General features: G+C 56.2%; 3 protein-coding genes across 6 annotated transcripts in view; all 3 read left to right on the top strand.

Annotated features, from left to right (window-relative positions):
- The window catches only part of CCDC159 (coiled-coil domain containing 159), a 6,034-nt gene extending 350 nt beyond the window's left edge, over nucleotides 1-5,684 (top strand). Inside the window, 8 exon segments of the mRNA XM_024745997.1 lie at nucleotides 2,867-2,950; nucleotides 3,040-3,118; nucleotides 3,311-3,506; nucleotides 3,871-3,938; nucleotides 4,019-4,095; nucleotides 4,426-4,547; nucleotides 4,774-4,860; nucleotides 5,214-5,684. Of these exon segments, the coding sequence (XP_024601765.1) occupies nucleotides 2,867-2,950; nucleotides 3,040-3,118; nucleotides 3,311-3,506; nucleotides 3,871-3,938; nucleotides 4,019-4,095; nucleotides 4,426-4,547; nucleotides 4,774-4,860; nucleotides 5,214-5,454 (954 nt within the window). The 3' untranslated portion in view covers nucleotides 5,455-5,684.
- Nucleotides 5,685-6,311: 627 nt separating this feature from the next.
- Nucleotides 6,312-14,511, top strand: PLPPR2 (phospholipid phosphatase related 2). Of its 4 annotated transcripts, none has more exons than XM_024745864.1 (10): nucleotides 6,312-6,537; nucleotides 7,833-8,007; nucleotides 8,818-8,897; nucleotides 9,422-9,610; nucleotides 9,737-9,872; nucleotides 10,695-10,966; nucleotides 11,863-12,039; nucleotides 12,577-12,699; nucleotides 13,017-13,068; nucleotides 13,195-14,511. In XM_024745864.1, the coding sequence occupies exons 3-10, from the start codon at nucleotides 8,832-8,834 to the stop codon at nucleotides 13,536-13,538; spliced, it is 1,359 nt and encodes a 452-aa protein (XP_024601632.1). In that variant the 5' UTR covers nucleotides 6,312-6,537; nucleotides 7,833-8,007; nucleotides 8,818-8,831; the 3' UTR covers nucleotides 13,539-14,511. The 4 variants fall into 4 exon arrangements, with proteins under 4 accessions (XP_024601632.1, XP_024601630.1, XP_024601631.1 ...); XM_024745862.1 differs by having other exon boundaries at nucleotides 7,833-7,953; nucleotides 13,195-14,485; XM_024745863.1 differs by having other exon boundaries at nucleotides 7,833-7,953; nucleotides 12,577-12,683; nucleotides 13,195-13,349.
- Nucleotides 14,512-20,227: 5,716 nt separating this feature from the next.
- Nucleotides 20,228-21,825, top strand: SWSAP1 (SWIM-type zinc finger 7 associated protein 1). The gene is made up of 2 exons (XM_024745874.1): nucleotides 20,228-20,486; nucleotides 21,112-21,825. The coding sequence occupies exons 1-2, from the start codon at nucleotides 20,238-20,240 to the stop codon at nucleotides 21,613-21,615; spliced, it is 753 nt and encodes a 250-aa protein (XP_024601642.1). The 5' UTR covers nucleotides 20,228-20,237; the 3' UTR covers nucleotides 21,616-21,825.
- Nucleotides 21,826-22,176: the final 351 nt, after the last annotated feature.

Below are 22,176 nucleotides of genomic sequence, written 5' to 3'. Positions count from 1 at the left end.
GGGGGGGGCTCGACTGGGGGCCTGCCTGCAACTGACAGAAATGCATCTTGCCTTTCCCCTCCAAGTCTCCCAGGGCTCCTATGAGTCCCAAGTACCAAGTCCTCAGTGTGATGTTCAAGGACAGACACTGAGCTTCCCACTACTGCATATCAGGCACTGGCATGGATTAATTTACTTAATCACAACAACCCAGTAAGGTGGATAGTATGACATCCCATTTTTATAGTTGGGGACAATGAGGCATGGAGAGGTTTAGTAACTCCTCCAACATCGCACAGCTGGGAAGGGGCAAAGCTAGGATTTGAACCTGGGCCATCTAGCTGGAGGGTCTCCTTGCTTAATCATCATGCTGTACTGCCTCTGGAAGTGAGGACCTCCCTGAGGCGGTGACTTTTGAAGTGGTAGCTTAGAACAGTTCAGGCAGAATAATAACTCCTACATCACAGGGTGGGTGTGAACACCCAATGAGGGCTTAGGGTGGTGCTCAGCACTCAGCAAGATGCTCAGAAAATATGAGCTTAAAAAGGGATTAAGGAAGATTTTACAGAGGCAATGCTGAGTAGGGTTTTGAAGGGTATGTAGGAGTCTTCCAGGAGGACTGGGTTAGGGGAAAGATACCAGAGATACAAAAGAACAGAAAGGCGTATACTGTGGCCTTTCTGGCTGACTGTGACCCATGGCAAGTTGCCCTTCACCTGGAAGTTTTTCCAGACAGACCTCCCCCAGGTTTCTCCAGCTGTGCCAGCCCTGACTACACTGGAAGGACAGGGGGTGTGGCTGTGAGACCCAGAACTGAGTTCTTTCCTGTTTCCAGCCTCACCTAGTACAGGCCTGGGACCCCATTCAGCTACCATTTATTAAATAGATATGCTCTGCCTCTCCTGCTCACATTCTATGTCTCCCATTTACTTGGGGAGCCAGTTCCCTGGCTTGGCTTGCCCTGCCTTGCTTGAACGGCCCTGCTAACCTCCTGCTGCTTCCTTTTGGACCCTGCCTCCAGCCACCCTGACTTGACCTGCAAAGAGCACCTGGTTGCAGACTTCCAAGTTTTTGCACACGCTGTTTCCTGCCAGGGATGTCCTTCCTTTAGGGCCCAATGTTAAGATCTTTTTTTCTTTTCGGCTCGTCTCAGACCTCACTGACTCCTGTGGGATCTTCTAGGTCCTTCTCACTGCCCATCCTAACCCCTGGGGCTGGGATCATCTTTCACCCAGCTTTGGCTCCTATCATAAATAAGAGGCCTGTGTTCAGGGCTGAGGCCTCTCTGGGGTGTCAGAGGGGGCATGAGAGTGTCAGGACCTGGGAGCTGGTCTCAGTGCAGCCCTCTGTCCCCCCTACTCTAAGCAACCCTCTTCTGGCCCGCCTACCCCTGGACCCTGACTACTCCGTGCCTTGCTATTGCTCACCTCCGGTCACCCTCCAACGTGTGTTTGCCTGCTAACGAGAAGTGTGACAAGTGCTGCGGTTCGCTGAGCGGCTGCCCTGGGGCTGGAGAGCAGGAGGGGCTGGAGTACTCTGGGCTGGCTCTCAGGAAACCTTCACCACACACCCCACTCCCAGGCCCTTCCTCAGAAAAGGCCTTGGAATATACATTTCACTGGTCCAGGACCCCAGAGCCAGAGATCTTGCAGCTGGCTGCACCCGAAAACACAGTGACAATTGGAACCTGGAGGCCAGGGAGAGACTCGGGGCTTCAGTCTCATGGGTCCCTCCCCAACTCAGACTCACAGAATCACTGTAATGACCAGGACCCTCCAAAGAGGCATCACAGCAACACTAAGGTCATCCGCACCCGGGAAACCCCTTCCTGCCGCACCGCTATCTACCGCTGCAGGGCTTAGGGAGGGAGCTGTGGGGGCAGAGTCCTCCTCGAGACCCCTCACACCCTCTGTCTTCAGCACCCCGAACAGCGCCCAGTGCTCAGCAGGCCTGCGCTAAAAATGTCTTGAATGAATGGAACGGATGTGCGATTGTGTGTCTTAATGAGGTCCTGTTTGTGATCGTCTCTGGATGTGACGGCCTGTGTGTCTGTGGTTGTGTGTCTGAGATGGGCATGAGTGCATGCCCTGGGTCTTATGACTTAGTGTGCACGGCTCTGTCTGAGGCTGCGCGTCTGTGGTCGTGTTTTGATGACCATGTGTGGTTGTGCGTCAGTGGCTACTGGTGCTCCTTGCAGACGTTGTTGATGCCCCTAAGGAGGAGGGCCATTCCCTGAGCGCAACCAGAGACGTGGCTCTGAAGGTGCATGCTCTCAGGGGCAGCCCATGGGCCTGCCACACAAATCCACTTCTGAGTGTTTTCAGGCTGGGGCAGAGGTGGGGGTGGGGGTGGCGGTGGGGTGCATGCGTATGCCTGGAGGCAGCTTTGCCTGCACTTGGGGGTCTAGGACACCCAGAACTCAGCAGACCCAAATCATGTCTGGCCCCCACACACTGGGTTGGGGTGAGCAAGGAGGCAGACCAGGGATAGATTATTACTGCTCTCATGCCCACCTTTCATAGAACCCCTGGGAGACTAGCTCTTCCAAAACCCAAGGTGAGAACCTTCCCACTCAACAAGACTGTGGGTGGGAGACATGCCAGCTCCTACCTCCACCCTCTGCCCCAGCCTCAGCGGACCCCCACCGTTGCTACCCACTCATCCCTGCCCCATTGTCAGCTGACCCTTACCCCTGACCTCGCCCACCATCCCTGTCCCTGACCTTGACCCCCTACTCCTGCCTCTGCCTCCGCCTCAGCCTACCGCAGCTTCTTGCCCTGTCCCCCCTCAACCAGACCCTGAGCCTCTACTGACCTCTGCCCTGACCTTGCCCCTGCCCCCAACCCCTCCCAGCCTCGGCTGACCCTCACCTATACTCACAATTAAGTCCACCGTGATGATTCCCGAATCCCAGAAGCTTCTGAGATGTGAACTGGAGTCACTCAGGTGTCAGCTACAGGCCCAGACCAAGGTGAGCCACCTCAGCTCCGCCCCCAGCAGTTGTTTCCCCCCCCCTACTCCACCCCTGCTCTCACCCCCAGGCCTGGCCTCTTCCTCCAGGCTTTCGAGTTCCTAAACCACTCAGTGACCATGTTGAAGGACAGCTGCCTGCAGCAAATCAAGATCCAACAGCTTGAAGGTGAGAACTGGCCAAAGGTCAAGGTAAGGCTGGAGGCTGCTCCTATCAGGGTCAGCTGAGTCAGGCCAGGGTGAGAGAAGTTGGCTGTGTCTGGGTTCAGGACCAGAGTCTGGTCAGGGTGGGGGCAAGCTGGGTTCAAAGCTGGGCTCAGAGTGTGGGTGGGGCTCAGCCAAGGTCCCACCATCTCTCTAGAGATGCTGAGCCCCACGAGCCGCCAGGCAGACAAGGAGAGACACAAGTGGGACGTGGAGAAGGGACGGCAGGAGCTATATGAGGCCCTGGCTAAAGGCCTGCAGGGGCTGCAGAAGACCCTGTATGACAACGAGGAGGTACAGCGGGCCCATACCACCTGCTGTCTACAGCTGTTGGCTCAGGAGATCCGGGACAGGTGGGTATTGCCAGGAGGGAGGGAAGGGAGGGAAGGGAGGCCAGGGAGAGGGAACCACAGGTGGGATGGGGGAAATGGGATGCAGAAGGTGGGGAGCTGGGAGCCAGGCAATGGGGGGGCTGAGGGAATGGGAGGCTGGAGGTCAGAAGGAGAGGACACGGGGCTAGGGAGGGGTAGGGGGTGGGGGAATAGTAGTAGGAGCGGACAGGTGGGTAGGCAGGTATGGGGAGGGGACAGAGCCTGGGAGATGGTAGTTGAACAGATAGAAACATGGGAGGTGGAGGAGGCTTTGGGGAGGCAGGTGGGCAAATGGGAAGCCAGGAGGTCAGGAATCGGGAGGCCAGAGGCTGCACTGTCCCCTCAGCAAGAAGTTCTTGTGGGAGGAGCTGGAGCTGGTGCGGGACGAGGTGACCTTCATTTATCAAAAGCTATGTGAGTGCCCAAAGCCCATGACCAGGAGGGCAGGGGGTCCTTCTGCAGCTCTGGCCCACCTGAGTCCCCTCCCCCTACAGAGGCGCAGGAAGAGTAGATTACGGAGAACCTGGTGAACATCCAGAAGATGCAAAAGACACAGGTGAAGTGCTGCAAGGTGAGCAGAGAGCACGGGGACCTTGCGTGAGTTGGGGTTATGGGGATCTCTGCCAGCCTCCACCATCAGACTGGAGCCAGAAGGCCTGGGTTCAAATCTCAGCTCTGCTTCTTAATGCTGTGTAACTGTGGGCAAGTCACTTCCCCTCTCTGGGCCTCAGTTTCCTCATCTGAATAATGGGTGTAACAATAGAGCCCTACCTGACCAAGTAGCTGCATTAACTGAGTGATAAGCACTTTGAAGGCAGCCTGGAATGTGATAAATGCTATATTACACGTTTCACCATCATCATCATCATTATTATTATCCTCCCATCTCCCCCGGCCTCAGGTCCTGACCAAAATGAAGCAGCATGGGTATGAGACATCCAACTGGCTAGAGACTGAGGAGTTGCCACCAGGAGGCAGTGGCTCCTGGAGGGATGACCTCCAGAAGGAGCTGGGTGACATATGGTGATGCCCAGCTCCCACTCTAACCTCTGACCCCTGACCCTCATCTGCCCTGTGCTCCTCCCAATCAGATCAAGCAGCAACCACCGGAACCTGGAACGCACCTGAGTCCACATCTCCCTCTCCTCCCAGGACTCATCTCCGCCCCTGCCCCCACCATGGCCTCTGCCCCAGCTCTGAGCAGTCCAGAGTCCCCCCCCGGGGCCCCCAGATCCCCATCTCCCCACAGGTCCGCTGTGCACCTGCTGCAGGACTCCTTTGGTGGCCTCGCCATATACTCAGGGGGCCGGCCCAGGGCTGCGAGCCTCGGGGGTGAGTGGGGTTGAGCAGCACTCCAGGGGTGGGGGAGGTTCATTCTCCAGCTTCACACATGGAGGTCATGTTCAGAGGCCATAGTTGGGGGTGGTTGGGTCTATTGGGTCTTATTCTGGGGTCACATTAAATAATGTTCTGGGGTGACATTAAAGAGTCCCTGGAGGTTTCATCCAGGGGTCACTCAGGGTCACTGTGATCTTTTTTAAGGGTCAGTGGTGTAAAATTCAGGTGTCATCGAGGTCATACTTTGGTGTCATGTTGGGTCATATTCAAGGGACATAATCAAGGATCACATAATATCAAGGGTACCATATTCAAAGGCCACTCGAGGGTCACATTCAGGGTTTGTGCCAGGATTGCACCTGTCCCTCCTGCTGGCTATAAGGGGCACCGATGCCTGAGCCCGCCACGCCCCTCCTGGGACTCGGACTCAGACTCAGACCAGGACCCTTCCCAGCCACCACTCAGCAAGAGCTGCTCCTTCCCACCTGGTGTGGATACTCCCCTGCCCCAACCTACCCTTCCCCTCCTGGCCTGCCCTGGAATCCCCAAGTACACGCCCTTCCAACTCCCAGCCTGGGCATCTGCTCCCTGACCTCCAGCCCTGGGGTCACCTGGACCAGGCCAGCCTCTGACCCACCCTCTTTCTCCACAGCCTGAGCAGCTGGGACTGCTCTCCCTGAAGACCCCTCCATAGAGAAAATAAACTAGCTGAGACCCTCCTCCACCTGTGGACTGCTGCTCCTGGCTGCTTCCTGTGCCTCAGAGTGACCCCCACAGTTTACTACCCAGTCTTGGGGAGGGACTGTTCGGGATATGTGGGCCTAGGATCAGGGGACAGTGTGAGGCTGGATTTAGTATATGACAAGGTCAGGGGTAAGTCTGTCTAGATACGAGTGGCCAGATAGGCCCTTGGCGATCTGGCCTGCTGTCCCTACTGCCCAAACGGGGAAATTGAGGCCCCTGACCTTCATCTGCCCTGCGTTCCTCCTAATAAGATCAAGCAGCGACCACCGGAACCTGGAACCCACCTGAGTCCCTCTCCTCCCAGGACTCATCTCCGCCCCTGCCCCCACCATGGCCTCCCTGCCCCAGCTCTGAGCAGTCCAGAGTCCCCCGGGACCCCAAGATCCCCATCTCCCCCCAGGTCGGCTGTGCACCTGCTGCAGAACTCCTTTGACGGCCTCGCCATATCCTCAGGGCGCCACCCTAGGGCCCCGAGCCTCAGGGGTGAGGGGGGTTGAGCAGCACTCCAGGGTGTGTGGGGGGAGATCATTCTCATCTCCGCCCAGGGTTTCGGCCCGGGGTCACGCTCTGACACCCCACCCTCCTCTTCCTCTCAGCACCCACCAGGGTCCTCCCTCCCAACCTCCAACCTTTGTTCCCTCCCGAATCTATTCTAAAACGCCCTGCCCCAAAGAGCAACAGAGGCCCCGCCCCGGATCACGCTAATGAGACTCCGCGAGGCCCCGCCTCACGGGTTATGCAAATAATGCTCCCGGAGGCCCCGCCCCTCTCCCCGCCGCGGAGTCTGCGCTGCGCGGCGCGGCGCGGCCCGGCCGGCCGACGGCGTCTCCATCTCTGCGTTCGCTCTCTGGCCGGCCGTCTGTCTGTCAGTCCCGCCGCGTCGGGGCCGTCTAGGTGGATCCGGGGCTCAGGCGGCGGCAGTCTAGACCCGGTGAGGGGGAGGGCCTTGGGGAGCCCCCCGTACCCCTTCTCGCCTGCTTCCGACCCTCGGTCTGTCTGGCCAGGGTTCGGTTCCTGTGGGTCGGGTCCCCTGCGGGTCCAGCACGGGGAGGGGGAGGGGAGGCTGCGAGCTGAGGCTTGGGGACCGGGCTGGGGGAGGGGAAGATGGGGAGGCGACCCTGGTGAGGCTGACGGTGATTGTGTGGTTGTCGTTATGTGTCAGTGTGTGGCTGTATGAGAGATTGTGTGGCTTCAGGGGTGTCTGTGTGGTGTCTCTGTGACTGTGTCTCCTGTGGCTGTCATTTGCGGCTGTCGCCATGGGTATCACTCTGATGGTGAGTGTGTGGTGGCTGTGTTGTCGGGGTCGCCTTTGAGTGGCCGTGTGACTGCTGTCACAGTGATTGTGTGGCTGGCTCAGTGTCTGTATGGTTGTGTGCATGTGACTGTCACTGTGTGGCTGCTGTTGTGTGTTCCTTCTGATGGTGGTGGTGGGGCCGTTATTGTGTTCCAGTGTGTGGCTGTGATCACGTGCCTTTCCTGTGTGGCTCTGTGTGTGAGTCTGTGCCATGGTCCATGTCTGTGCCCTCGTGTGGCCATGTGGCTGTGGTTGTGGATGGCACAGGGCGCTCCTAGGACTGTCAGTGTGGATGAGAGACTGTTAATGTGTGTCATCCTGTGCCTTGTAATTGGGGGTGTGACGCTGTGACCAGTTCTGTGACCCCCCCCCACACACACACACACACTGTGTGTGGTGACTCTCTTTTTTTTGATGTGGCTCTTAAGTGTGTTGGCAGCCTCGAGTCTGTCCCTGACGGTGGTGGAGTGAGGGCTGGGTGTGAGGCTGTGAGGTGTGTGAAGGACCTCCTGTTGTGTCCCAGTGACTGTGTGTGGGGGACATTTGTTTGATCTGTGTGGGTGTCTGTGCCAGGCCGTGTGCACACTGTGGTGTGTGTGTGTGTGCAGCTATGTGTGTAGTGGGTGTTGGGCACCTGTCTGAATGAGCGAGCCTGTCTTGTTCACCACAAGGCTGGCACCCAGCACAGGGCCTGGAACCCAGCAGGCCCTTGATCCTTGTTGGTGGGATGAATGAGTGCTGTGCGATGGTGTGTGTGTGTGTGCGTGTGTGTGTGTGTGTGGTGTTTGGGATGGAAGCTCTGGCTGACTTGTGTACTCTGGGGGTGCCGGTGTGTGTTTGTGTCTCTAAGAAGGTGAGGGGGCCATGGCCAGGTGGGCATCTTGGGCATCTGGGCTCTCTGGTGACCCTCACCCCCACATGTCACATTGCAGAGCAAGCCACGTGGATGGGGCACTGGACCCAGAGTGCCTACCCTTACCTGCCTGGGCCTCAGTTTCCAAATCTGTGCAATGGGGGTGACCATCCCTGCCCTGCTGGCCGCCAGGAGTGGCTGTGAGTCTGTGGGCGTGGCAGCGGCCTGCAGGAAGTCATAGGGCCCTTTCACAGGTGAGGTTAGGCTGGGAGAATGGGTCAAGCAGGTGTGACTGCGTTGGCCTCTCAGTGCTGGGGACTGAGGTTAGACTGTGGGGAGGGGAGAGCACATTGAGGGGGAGATAGCCCTCTCTTGATACAGGAAAGCAGACGGGCTGGGAGGAGGGGGAAGGAGGGAGAGAGGGAGAGGCAGCTGGGAGAGAAGGAGGGCCTGGCCATCAGCCCGAACCAGTCAGGCACAGCCCGTGGGGACAGGAGAGGGAGGCCCCTAAGGGCCATGGGGGAAGTGGTATAGGGTGAGGGGCTTGGTGGGGGTGGGTGACAGGGAACATGGGGTCTCCTGTAAAGCATGTGGGGAAAGAGTATGGGGTCTCCTAAAAACTAGTGGGGGTGAGGACCCTTCTTTGTGGGGGAGGGGTCCACATTAGCTGGAGAAGTCTCTGCTAAAGGCCAAGGGCATGGGTCCCACATGCTAAGGAGGCCAGGACCTCCTAAAAGGTATGGGGTCAGAATCTCCTGTGTAGGCTGTTGGGGGAGAAGACCACTATACAATCTGTGGGGACCCCAGCAGAGGCTGAGCTGAGCAGGTTGTGTCAGGGGAGGCTGGTGCCTCCAATGGGCAGGGGCAGGGGCAGGTGCAGGGCAAGACCTGCATATGCAGAGGCGTGGCCAGAAGGCTCAGGGGGCGGAGCCAGGGCTCCTTGGCTGTAGTCCGAGGGGCCAGGGATGGGGGCCAGGTTGTGGCCAGAAGACTCCACAAGCAGGTGACCTGAACCTCCCCTTAGGCCCCACCCTGGCAGTGCCACTCCCTCCCCTTCTCCACAGGCCCGGCCTTCACCATGGCGGGAGGGAGACCTCAGCTGAAGAGGAGTTTCTCCATCATTCCCTGCTTTGTCTTTGTGGAGGTGAGGCGCACGGTACCCCCCCTGCCCAGACCCTCAAGGGGGAGGAGGCACTTTCGGAAGTGGCAATCCGGGATTCAACCCAGCTCTGCCCATCATTACTGTGGGACTCTGGGCACCTCACTTACCCTCCCAAGCCTGTCTCCTCATCTGTCAAATGGGCATAATTGCAGTCCCTCTCTCCTAGGACTGTTATGAAAGTAAAATGGATTAAGTCATGGAAGAGGTTTAGTATAACGCCCTGCCCACAGTAAGAGTTACACCTGTGGTAGCTCTAGTGTTTCCATCAGTAGTAGTTTTTCTTTCTCTGTTGGTTTGTTCCTCCACTACCCACTATCTCTCTCTGAGCTCTGGCCCTGTCCTCTCTCCCTCTTCCCAGTCCCATCTCCTCTCTCCTCTTCATCTCTCTCTCTATCTCTCCCCCTTGTCTCTGTCTCCATCTCTGTGTCTCCATCTCCGTGGCCCAGCTCTGGCCTGACCCTCTCTGTTCTTACTCTGTCTCTCTCCCCACCCTGGCTGGGCGGCAGTCGGTGCTGCTGGGCATCGTGGTCCTGCTTGCTTACCGCCTGGAGTTCACGGACACCTTCCCCGTGCACACCCAGGGCTTCTTCTGCTATGACAGTACCTATGCCAAGCCCTACCCAGGGCCTGAGGCTGCCAGCAGAGCACCCCCGGCCCTCATCTACGCCCTGGTCACCGCTGGGCCCACCCTCACGGTAAGACTGGGGGTAAACTGGCTCAGACTGTGGGAAGGGCCTTCCAGGAGGCAGGAGGGCCAGGTGGAGATGGGTGGAGAGCTGGGCTTGAAGGCCAGGAAGACCACGCCTCGGTCTTGCCCACAGATCCTGCTTGGGGAGCTGGCACGTGCCTTTTTCCCTGCACCACCGTCAGCCATCCCAGTCACTGGGGAGAGAACCATCGTGTCTGGGGCCTGCTGCCGCTTCAGTCCCCCGCTGCGGAGGCTAGTCCGCTTCCTGGGTGAGTGACTCGGTCAGGGGTCAGCCATGCAAAACGGCTATGGGCCAGGCTCAGGTATAATAAGAATTCCAGGGGCGGAAGGCCTAGAATTGCCATGATGGTGACTTCATGGGGAAAGAGGGATGTGGGTCTGAGGTCAGTCATGGTGGAGGTTCTAGAGACATGGGTGGGGCCTAAGTCAACCTTGATGACAACTATAAGAGGAGGGCCCCAAATTGCCCAAGGAGAGTCTCAGGCAGAAAAAGCACGGGACAGACACCAGGGGGCCCTGGGGGCAGAGAGATGAGAACACTGGCTGCACTTTGAATATGGTCCCAGCCATAGTTGGTGGCCCTGGGGTAGGGCAGAGCTCATCCAAAATGGTGGTCCCTGTGGCAGAGGGCTGGAGATCCAGCCCTGGCTGAGTGGTGCTCCAGGAGAAAAGTGCTCAGCTCAGCAATAGCGAGTCCAGGGGCAGGTATAGGAGCCCCAGAAATGCCATCACGGTGGTCCTAGGAGGTCCCTGGCATGGGCCCAATCCTGATGTAGTGCTGTTGAGGGGTCCTAGTCCAGCTATAATGGATTCCAGAGGAGGGCCCACTCCTGGCATATTGGTAATCCCGGAGGGACAGAGGCCAGAGGCCCAGAATGCCATCATGGTGGTCCCAAGGGAAGAGGAACATGGCCCAGCTATTATGGGGTGTGGTGTTAGGGGGAGTCCCAGCTGTGCTTTAATGTCAGTCACAGGAACAAGGAGACAGGGGCCTATGTGAGCCGTAAGAGGGCTCACAGGAGGACGGCTGCTGGGCCCTGGCATGAACCCCCTTTCCTACCCCACCCCAGGGGTCTACTCTTTCGGCCTCTTCACCACGACCATCTTCGCCAACGCAGGGCAGGTGGTGACCGGCAACCCGACGCCGCACTTCCTGTCCGTGTGCCGCCCCAACTATACGGCCCTGGGCTGCCCGCCACCCTCACCGGACCGGCCAGGGCCCAACCGTTTCGTCACTGACCAGGGTGCCTGTGCTGGCAGCCCCAGCCTTGTGGCCGCTGCGCGCCGCGCTTTCCCCTGCAAGGACGCTGCCCTATGCGCCTACGCCGTCGCCTACACAGCGGTGAGCGCCGAAACGGGGGCACGGCAGTAAGGGGGCGGCCAGCGGGCAGGAGACCGTCTGGGCTGGAGCCTCCAATCCCTCCCCGAGTGAGGCCACGCATCACTGTGACACCATCCCTAGGGCGGAGGCTCCCACTCCTCCCCTTGGACCCTGGCCACGCCCCCTTGGACCCTGGCCACGCCTCCCGACCCACTAATGCCACACCCAAAGGAGGCTATTGGCTCAGCACCCTGAAGCCTGGCCAAGTCTCCGCCATGCTACAGGTCCTGGATATTGGCTGGGTGACTCGGTAATGGGCTTTCAACTCCATCCCCTGGAGCCCTTGCCCTCCAGTTTGTCCTCGTCCTTTATTGGCCTGGCCACGCTCCTGACTCGACTTCACTGGAACTTCCTGACTCTTCCCCTGTCTTTCCCTGGTCGCACCCTCTGTTGCTTTGACTCCTTTTTCTGGCACTGGGGACTGTGCTTCTAACCCTGTCAGTGGTCCCCAGGGGTTTGGGGACTCCACCTCCTGGAGCTCCTGGACCTGTCACTTGAGCCCTGACTCCACCCTCTGACTTTGTGGCCACACCCTAAGCCAGCAAGCATCCTTCCCCATCCCACCTGGACCTGGGGCCCAGGTCCCCCAGAGACCTGGGCCCCAGACCCTATCCACTGCTCTTTGGTGCTCAGGCCACACACACCCCCATCCCTGCAAAGGCCCACTGGGGGTCCATGACTCCATCCCCTGAACTCCTGTCCCCCGGGCTCTGTTCCCTGGAGCCCCTGGCTGGTGCCTCCAGTCCCATTGCGGCTTCTCAGGATTCTGGCCACACCCCCTATCCCTGAATGTAGTGTCCGCTTGGGTTTGGGAACTGCTGCTGCCATGTGTCCTCTGACCCATCCGGCTCCTGCAGATGTACGTGACGCTCGTGTTCCGCGTGAAGGGCTCCCGCCTGGTCAAACCCTCACTCTGCCTGGCTCTGCTGTGCCCCGCCTTCCTGGTGGGCGTGGTCCGCGTGGCTGAGTACCGCAACCACTGGTCTGACGTGCTGGCCGGCTTCCTGACAGGGGCGGCGATCGCCACCTTTCTGGTGAGCCCCCTTGCCATCCATCCCTGACTCAAGAGGCAGGACTGCATGATGGTGAAGGGTGTGGACTCTGTACCTTGGGCAAGTCCCTTAACCTTACCTAGCTTGGACATTCTCATCTGTGAACTGGGATAACGGGACTGGGACCAAGGTAAGGCGAGTGAGGCCCTCGCTTTGAGCACAAAATTTAAGGAGGAGCCAAAACACTCAGTAAACAAGATAAATAATATTGTAGTGAAACATTTTTAAAAATCAAAATTAATGCAAAAACCCATAATGTCCAAAATACCAAAGGTTTAAATAAGGACAGGATCAGATCCTCTTACACAACTCGGCCTTACCTGCCTCCCCGTGTGGAATAAGTAATAATAGTACCTATCTCTTAGTAAAGTGGAAAGAGCAGTGTTTGGCACATAGTAAGCACCATAAAAGTGTTAGCTGTTTTTGAAATCCTGGGCCTCAGTATCCTTATCTGAAAAATGGGGATGGTAATTTACTTTATTGGCCTCAGGCCTCAGCGTGCCCCTCCCTCTGTCACAGGTCACCTGTGTCGTGCACAACTTCCAGAGCCGGCCACCCTCTGGCCGAAGGCTCTCCCCTTGGGAGGACCTGGGCCAAACCCCCACCATGGACAGCCGCCTCGAAAAGTTAAGTGTGGCCCAGGTAAGGGGGGCCGGGGGCTGCTCCCGGCTGGAGAGGGTGGTGGGTGGAGGAGGACAAAGGAGGCAGGAAGTCAGGCAGGCAGTGGGGGTCTCAGGGCCATGGAGAGGTAGAGGGATCACTCACCTCTGTGGACCTAGGTCCTGGGGGGACCGTCCCACAGGATGCAAGGGCGGGCCACCCCCTCCCTCCCAAGGGAACATGGTTAATCCTGAAAACTTGTCTTTTCCATTGGGCTCTCTGCCCGATGAGCCCCTTGTGGCTCTGGCCAGTGGGGCCCAGGGGGCCGCTAGCCCCTTCCCTCTGCCTCTTTGTCTCAGGAACCCGAGGCCTGCAGGCCGCATTCGACACCGGCACGGCTCACCCCATCCAGTGAGTGTCGAGGGAGTGGGAGGATAAACGGGGGGACTTCCAGATGGCGATCACTGCCACAGAGGTCTCACCTGTGCTCTCATGACCCCTCCCAAGCTTTCTAACCCCCTGACTTCTGATCCCTAGAGCCGCAGAACTGCGCCCACCGTGGCCACCTGATCCCCAGCTGCGTGTCCTCCAGGGCTCCAGCCATGTGTTCATCACCCCGTGTGCCCCGCCCTCGATTGAGGTCTGAGCCAACACCCTTGCCTCTGCCCCTGCCCCTACCCACACCAACCCCCAGCCAGGGCCCCTCGCCCTCCTCCCCTGGGCCTGGGGGGCCAGGCGGGGGTGGTGGCCGTGGCCGGAAGCTGCTGCTGCCCACACCCCTGCTGCGGGACCTGTACACCCTTAGTGGACTCTATCCCTCCCCCTTCCACCGGGACAACTTCAGCCCTTACCTGTTTGCCAGCCGTGACCACCTGCTGTGAGGCCCAACACCCACCCAGAATCTGCCCAGTCCCCATTTCTTCCCTGCCACGCGTGTGTGTGCGTGTGCTGTGTGAGTGCCAAAGCCCTTGTCCCCAAACCAGCCAAGCCCAGACATCAGAGCATGGCTGGAAGGACATCTAGGGGACCCCCTGCCTCTCTTGCCCTCTGGGACATCCAAGTGGGCATAATTGGGAGATGGGTCCTTGCCTCCTAGGATTGCCCTTTTAAGGGCCAAAGCCTGACTCCACTGGCCATTGCCTAGCCAATGGGAGCCCCCCAGTTCTCAGAATTCTGGCCAAAAGGAGTTTACTCCAGCCAATAGGAGCCTCCCCATCATTTCTTAGAATCCTCAGGCAAGAGGGCAACTCTAGCCAGTGTTCAGCGTCTGAACAATGAATAGGAGTCCTTGGTTCTCAGAATTTCTAGGGTGGGTGGGTATGATTCCAGTCAATGGGGGACCGCCCATGTCTAAGCATGTGCAAAGGAGAGGAGGGAGATGGGGTCATCTTTTGTCATCGGGTCCTCTCTCCTCAGAATCAGAGAGTCCAACTGGAGGGTGGGGGGCAGGCTCCCCCGTGGCAGGGTCCTTGGGGTACCCCTTCCTCTCTCAGCCCCTCCCTCATATGCAGTCTCTCACCCAGTCCCTCCTAACTCCCAACTTATGCAGGGCTTGCCCCACTTCAGAGGCTTTGGGGTTCAGGGTGCTGCATCCTTCCTTGCCTGTGCCCAGGTCACCCCAAACTCTTCTGTTATTTATTAGGGCTGTGGGGAAGGAGTTTTTTTTCTTAGAACCCCCCCGTTCTTCACACTGCCCCCCATGCCTCAGCCTCGTACAGATGTGCCATCATAGGGGCACAGGTGGAGCAAAGACGGCTCCCCACCCCAGGCAGCCAAAGGCAGTGGGCAGGGGAGACACTGCCCCCCTTTTCCTATCCCCTCCTCATCTTTAATAAAGACCTGTTTGTAACAGAAGTTTGGCCACCTGCCTTCCTCCCCCAGGTGGCAGGGTGTGGAGGACTTTAATTTTGGGTCCAGGTGTCAGTGAGGCTGGGTGTGACTGTTGTCACAGGGCGATTGTGGAGAGGCAGCATGGGGCTGTGGGGTCCGTGACTTGGCTTTAAATCCTGGCTCAGCATTTCCTGGCTGTGTGGCCTCAGGAAAGTTAATTAACCTCTCTGTGCCCTTGTTTCTTCATGTCAAATTCGAACAGCCCTACAAGCCGCATGTAAGGCACACAAACACACGGTGAGGGGCCTCATAATGACTGCCTCCCCCAGGCAGCTGGCCTGTTTCTGACCACGGCCAGGGTGCAGAGGGCACAGGGAATCGGGTGAGGGGACCCTAAGGGTTCTAATAGAAGGGGATGCTGGAGGCTGTAGGAACCTCCAAGCTGAATCCCTGACTACATGGATTTGAGCAGGGGTTCTGATTATGAGGTTCTGCTGAGAACCAATCCCTGAGGACCCAGCAGAGACCAGGGAAGGTAGGAGGGACACGGAGCCACAGACCACCTCCCCCCCACACACGCTGTGGCTCATAGGGACTTCAGACAGGCCATTCAGGGTACGGAGTCATCCAGAAACCAGGAAAGGGGAGTGTGCTTTCCTTTCTTTCTCGCCTATTCATCCATCCATCCATTTATTCATTCAGTGAACACTGTGGAGCACCCCCCACACCTGAGTGCCAGGTGCTGTTTAGTTAGGTACAGGGGCTGTAGCAGTGAGCAGAACAGACACAAAATCCTGCCCTCATGGAGCTCACTTCCTAACACCTGAGAGACAATAAACAAGATGAATAAGCTATACACAAAACCACAATTCCAAATTTCAAGAACGTCTGGAAACCAAAATTTGTTTCTCATTTGTGGCAAAACCTGACCTGAACTGACATAGGTTATTATAGCTTTTCTTTATTTAACTTTATGTGACTATTCTTACGTCTTGCTGCAGATAAAGTGTTCGACTTACAATGTTATCCCAGGTCCAACTAGGAGTGTTATTCAGTGCATAGTATTTACACCGTAGTACCTTTTGAAAATCTGAAAAATTCTGAATTCTAAACTGTAGGATCAAGGATTTAGGTCAGGGATTGAGATCGCTGATATGTTAGAATGATAAGTGACAGAGAAAACTCAAGCTAGAGAAGACAATGGGACAACTCTGGGATGGGGACACAGCTTGCAATTTAAAGAGGGTGGTCAGGGAAGTTCTTTCTGAGGAGTTGGCACTGGAGATGAGGTGTGAAGGAGGGAGGGAAGGGAGCCATGCAAGTATCCACAGTATGGAGCAAGGGGAGCGTTCCAGGCAGAGGGAACAGCAAGAATGAGGACCCTGAAGTGGCAACGTGCCGGCTGCGTTCGGGCAACAGTGAGGACACCTGTGCGGTTGGAGCTGAGAAGGCGACAGGGAGACGGAGGGGGAGGAGGTGGTGGGGTGGATTGAGGGCTGCAGGGAATGAGTTGGACGCATGAGAGGGCTGCAGGCAGAGGAGGAACAGAATCATGGAGCCCCCTGCTTCACCGCCCAGAGCTTCTGTTTCCAGGGCTTGCACCCCTGAGGCCCGTGGTCCCTCCAGACGTACAGCTGCCTCCATGCGGGCAGGAAAGAAGCAAAACTTCAGCACAATGGACAGCGCCCTACCGCAACCCGGTTGGCGCTGTCCGTGGTCCTGATGTTAAGCGGAGGCCAAGAAAGGGTAAAGGCGGGGCTGCCAGACACAAAGAAGTGTCTGGGCCCGCTAGAGAGGTTGGAGACAGCAGCCCTGGCCTTGCACACACCCCCATCCCAGGGGGGTGTTAATTTTAGGTGATAATTTTAGGTAGAAAGTTCAGACTAAGGGACTTCCCTGGTGGTCCAGTGGGTAAGACTCCATGCTCCCAATGCAGGGAGGTCGGGTTCGATCCCTGGTAGGGGAATTAGATCCTGCATGCATGCAGCAACTAAGAAGTCCACATGCCACAACTAAAGATCCCACAAGCCACAACGAAGATCCCGCGTGCTGCAACTAAGACCCAGTACAGCCAAAATAAATAAAAATTTTTTTAAAAAAGAAAGAAAATCCAGACTAAGATCTGCTTGCTTATTCAAAAGGCTTCTTGAGGGCTTCCCCGGTGGTCCAGTGGTTAAGACTCCGTGCTTCCACTGCAGGAGGCGCGGGTTCAAGCCCTGGTCCGGGAAGATCCCACATGCCGCAGAGCAACTAAGCCCGTGTGCCACAACTACTGAGCCTGCGCTCTAGAGCCTGCGAGCCACAACTACTGTGCCCGTGTGCCACAACTACTGAAGCCCGCGCACCTAGAGCCCATGCTCTGCAACAAGAGAAGCCACCACAATGAGAAGCCTGCGAAATGCAACGAAGAGTAGTCCCCGCTCGCCGCAACTAGAGAAAGCCCGTGTGCAGCAACGAAGACCCAATGCAGCCAAAAATAAATAAATAAAATAAATAAATTTATTTTAAAAAATCCTCTAATTAAAAAAAAAAAAGCCTTCTCAACATGCCCCAGTAAGTCTCACAGCCTCTCAAGCTCAACTCGATCAAAACTGAGCTCCGGGCTTCCCTGGTGGCTCACTGGTTAAGAATCCACCTGCCAGTGCAGGGGACATGTATTCAAGCCCTGGTCCAGGAAGATTCCACATGCCGCGGAGCAACTAAGCCCGTTCACCACAACTACGGAGCCTGTACTCTAGAGCCCACGCACTGCAACTACTGACCCCACGTGCCTAGAGCCCATGCTCCGCTACGAGAAGCCACTGCAGTGAGAACCCTACTCACTGCAACAAAGAGTGGCCGCTGCTCGCCTAAGCTAGAGAAAGCCCGCGCACAGCAAAGAAGATCCAATGCAGCCAAAAATAAATAAATAAATTTATTAAAAAACTGAGCTCTGACTTATAATGTAAGTTAGACCATGACCCTCTTGTGCTCAAACCCTCTGTTGGCTCTTCATGGCACTCTATGTAAAAACCACAGTTCTCCCAGTGCCCCCAGGCCTTTGCACTTGAAGGAGCCTCCACCTGGAATGCTCTTCCCCTACATAGCTACACAGTTCCCTCTCTCAACTCCTTCAAGCCTTTCCTCAAGTATTACCTTCTCAGGGAGGCCTGCCCCTACCACCCTATTCAAAATTGCAAAAACCAAACAAACAATTGGCCCTTCCCTTCCCTGTGCAAACTTTTTTTCTTTTTTTGCACACACTTATCATCTGCCCATAGACTATTTAAACTCTTCATTATCTCCTCCCTCGCTAGGATGTCAGTTCCACCAGGACAGAGATTTTGTTGTCTGTTCACCTCTGAACACCTGTGCCTCCTAGGTCAGGGCCGGGCACAAAGTAGGTGCTCAATAAGTGTTTGCCAAACGAATGAACTAATCACTTGAGGATGCTGACAAACCAGGGAGGAACACAGACTGACCCTGAGCTCTCCACCTCCCTGTTCCCTCACCCTGCGGTCCTGCCTCCTCCAGGGAGCCCCTCTAAGGTAAGAGTCCTTCTGTCAGGACATGAAGATGGGATCCTAAGAAGGGAGGGAAAGAAGTACCGTGTGCATGAGAGATACACCTGATGTCTGCATCTCTGACTATATACTCACTCAGCTACATTTAGGAGCACCTACTCTGCGCCAGGTACTGTTCTAGGAGCTGGGGACCCAGTAGTGAAAGAAAGAGGGACCCTACCCTGGTGGAGCTGACATACTCGTGGGGAGAGAGGCAATAAAATAAATACATAAGGTTGGAAGTGATTTGAAGAGAAATACAGATGAATAAGCAATTAAAGAGTGAAGGGTGGGGCTTCCCTGGTGGCGCAGTGGTTGAGAGTCTGCCTGCTGATGCAGGGGACATGGGTTCGTGCCCCGGTCCAGGAAGATCCCATGTGCCGCAGAGCGGCTAGGCCCATGAGCCATGGCCGCTGAGCCTGCACGTCTGGAGCCTGTGCTCCGCAACGGGAGAGGCTTCAACAGTGAGAGGCCCGCGTACCAAAAAAAAAAAAAAAAAAAAAAGAGTGAAGGGTGTGTGACTTTACACAAGTGGTCAGGGAAAGCCTAAGTAGGTGATATTTGAGCAGAGATCTGAATGGAATGAAAACAACTAGGGATAGATATCTGGGAGCTGAGTGCTCTAGGCAATGGAACAGCAAGCGCAAAGGACTTGAAATGGGGCTGTGTTGGGCATACTCCCATGTATATAACTGTGTGGAACTGTGTGATTCGGGTGTCACTACTGGGTGCTTGTGTATTTAGAGTGTTGCAAAGTAAGGTGAACCATGGGGCTGAGGTTGTGCATTTGACAGGGGAATGTAACAGCATGCCTCGTGTGTGTGTGTGTGTGTGTGTGTGTGTGTGTGTGTGGTGACAATGGTATGGTTATATCAGAGTGTGTTTTTGTATGCGTGCAAAGGAAAGGGTGTGGGGGCATGAATGTGGGAAAGAGTGTGTATGGGATGCGTTGTGTCAGGATAGGACATGGCTGTGAGCATGAGAGTGATAGGGATTCTGGAAGTGAATATATATGCAGAGATGCCGTGTGTGTGTGTGTGTGTGTGTGTGTGTGTCTATGTATTTGTAGAGGGATGTGGGGGTACCCGGCTTTGTGAGTGGGTGTATTGGGGGATGTTGTGGAGCTGTGTTCTGGCCCCAGAGGGAGAGAGAAAGCCCTGGAAATCTCAGTTCGGCCCTGCCCCTGGGTCTCCTGGCAACAGCACCACTTTGAAGTTACCAGGAGACAGAGTTGCCAGGGCAACAAGGGCGTGAGTGGCAGCTCTGGGGAGAAGTCTGGGTGAAGAGACCCAACCAGTGATCACTTGATTATTCACCTTGTTCCTCCTTCTCTCCCACTTTCTCATCAGTTCTACCTTCCTTTCTTCATTCATTCCTTTAACGAACCTGTATTGAGAATCTGCAATGCCCTAGGCACTGACTGGGCACTGGAGATACCGAAGTGAACGTGACAAACAAGGTCGTGCTGTGGCTCTCCCTCAGTCTCCCAGCCCCTTCATCTTTGCCTCTTCTCTTCTGGCCCTTTTTTTATTCTATGGTCCTGCCTCCCATTGTACCCCAAGCAGGACTCCAGAAGCCCCCAGGCCAACGAGGAGGCCAGCTGAGACTCTTCTTCTTAGAGACCCTCAAAGACAGCTGCTTTGCTCTCTGACGGATGTTTTGCACACGAATGTCCTCAAGCCTGCAGCCCCCGCCCCCATTTGTGCAAGTACTCAGGTACAGAGAGAGACACAAGCACATAGCTCCTCCATCTCTCCCCTTCTTCATTGTCACTGGGAAACATCAGCAGAAACACACACATACGCATCACAATATTCCTCTGAGATACCATGTGCTCCATTTTACAGGTGAGCAAACTGAGGCTAGGAGACTTTAAGCAATGTGTCAGTGATTAGGGCCTACTCCCTCCAACTCTCAACCCTTGTATTGTCTGATTAGCTTATTAGCTCAGAATAATAGTATTCATGCTGCTTCCGCCAGCGGACTCACCCAGGGAAGGGCCTTATCTCCCTCAAAGGCCTCCATTCCTTCCTCAGACTAGGTTATTTGCCCCTTCACCGGGGGAGGAGCTAGGAAACGTCGATCTAGCTTTGATGAACAGATCACTGGACCAATGGAGAAGCTAAGTGCACTGTAACCAATGCGACCCCGTCCTGGGCGGGATCAAGGACAGGAACGGGCCGCCGATTGGACAGAGGTACGCTGCGAATGGCGGAGACGCTGAGGCGGGTGCTAAACTCGGGCGGCGCGGCTGGCCCCGGGGAGGAGAACACGGCTGAGGCCGAACCGCCTTTGCTGCTGCTCGGCGTTCACGGCTCTGGAAAGACAGCGCTGCTATTCGCGGCGGCCCTGGAGGCGGCAGGGGAAGGCCGAGGCCCTATCCTCTTCCTGACGCGGAGGCCTCTGCAAAGCCTGCCTCGCCGGATTGGAGCTGCGCTCGAACCCTTGCGGTTACAGGTGGGGCGGAGCGGGACCAGAGGCGGACCAGCCAGTAGCGAGGGGATGGACGATTGAGTGACAGGCAGAGACAGACCAATGGCGGAGACGAAGGGAGGGCAAGCCGGAGCAGGCATTATGGGACGGAGTCTGGAACGAGTTGGGGGTGGGACTACGCGAAGCTTGTTAAGATTGAGTGAGAAACCATCCAATGAGGGGGCGGAATTAGCAAAGGTGGCGCCCAAAGACTGGGGTCAGGGGCGAGTAGGGGGCGGGGCTAAACATGGGTCGGGTCTGGACAAGAGTTTCTGGGCCGCTGGAGTCAATGCTGGGGTCGGACGTTATGGGCAGGTTTTCCGTGGAAAGATTGCCCTAGAGGTTTGACAAAACGATATACCTTGTTCTTAATTAATACCGGGAAGTGATGAGTGCAGAATTAGAAAAACAAAAAATAAAACGGGGTGGGGGGCGGGCGTGGCGAACAGAAGAATATTCGACCACTCTGAGCTAGCTGCTTCACTCTGGAACCAGCGGTCTGGGGAGTGAGAACCCCGTCCAGGAAAGTATGCAAGGAAGCAGGGCTGCTATAGCTGAGAGCCTGGCTTCCTGTGATGAATCTGGCCGTTTCCTTTTTTCCTCTCTCTAGAAGATCCGTTTCCAGTACCCACCCTCAACCCGTGAGCTCCTCCGGCTCCTGTGCTCTGCCCATGAGACGCGGGGGCCAGCCCCTTCCCTCCTGCTGCTCGATGGCCTGGAGGAGTACCTAACGGAAGACCCCGGGTCCCACGAAGCCGCCTACCTGGCCGCCCTGCTTCTGGACACAGCTGCCCACTTCAGCCACCGGGTTGGGTCTGGCCGGGGCTGTGGGCTCATTGTGGCCCTCCAGACCCAGGAGGAGGGAGACAGTGCGACTGCCCTGCAGTTGGCACTGCTTCAGAGGTATTTCCCTGCCCAGTGCTGGCTGCAGCCCGATGCACCAGGCCCAGGACAGCACTGCCTCCGAGCCTGCCTGGAGCCAGGTGGGCTGGGTGCCAGGGCAGAGTGGCGGGTGACTTTCCGACAAGATGGAGAGATGACAGTCACCCCGTGGCCCACGCAGGCTGGTGACACCAGCTTGCACAAGGGTTCAAGCTCTGGAGGCCAACCTTGAGGTTTGGAGTGTGACAACCTCTCTATGCTTCAGTTTCCATGGCTAGAATACCTACCTCAGGGACAGATGCAAATTCAGAGACCTAAAGATTATAAAGTGCTTTTTCTCTCATAAATATAGCATTATCTTGTACATATTGTCAACATATTGTTTAACTTTGCTGTTTTGAACTTTGTAAAGAGTTTCATGATAAATGTCATCTGAGACTTCCTTCTTCTCCCGCTCAACATTGTTACTAAGATTCGGCCATGGGACTTCCCTGGCGGTCCAGTGGTTAAAACTCCATGCTTCCAGTGCATGGGACACGGGTTTGATCCCTGGTCTGGGAACTAAGATCCCACATGCCATGCAGCGCAGCCAAAATCCAGAAAACATTCAGCCACATTTTTTCATTCATTCCTTTTTCCATACTTTGTATAATTCCTTGGGTGACTATACCCCAATTTACTCATCAGATTGACTTATTTACTGCTATTAACACTCTTGTACACATATCCTGGTTCATGTGTGTGAGGGTTTTTAGGGTACATACATAGAAGTGGCATTGCTGGAGTAGAAGGT

Source organism: Neophocaena asiaeorientalis, unplaced genomic scaffold, assembly GCF_003031525.2.
Source record: "Neophocaena asiaeorientalis asiaeorientalis breed wild unplaced genomic scaffold, Neophocaena_asiaeorientalis_V1.1 scaffold357, whole genome shotgun sequence".
Lineage (NCBI taxonomy): Eukaryota > Metazoa > Chordata > Mammalia > Artiodactyla > Phocoenidae > Neophocaena > Neophocaena asiaeorientalis.
The sequence above is the reverse complement of the archived record's forward strand: the minus strand, read 5'-3'. Positions and strand labels throughout refer to the sequence as shown.

Coding starts and splice junctions, on each gene's coding strand:
- PLPPR2 (XM_024745862.1), top strand. CDS start 6,343: ATGCAAATAATGCTCCCGGAGGCCCCGCCCCTCTCCCCGCCGCGGAGT. Junction 9,873..10,694: donor GAGGCTAGTCCGCTTCCTGG/GTGAGTGACTCG, acceptor ACCCCACCCCAG/GGGTCTACTCTTTCGGCCTC. Junction 12,040..12,576: donor CGGCGATCGCCACCTTTCTG/GTGAGCCCCCTT, acceptor CCTCTGTCACAG/GTCACCTGTGTCGTGCACAA.
- SWSAP1 (XM_024745874.1), top strand. CDS start 20,238: ATGGCGGAGACGCTGAGGCGGGTGCTAAACTCGGGCGGCGCGGCTGGC. Junction 20,487..21,111: donor TCGAACCCTTGCGGTTACAG/GTGGGGCGGAGC, acceptor TCCTCTCTCTAG/AAGATCCGTTTCCAGTACCC.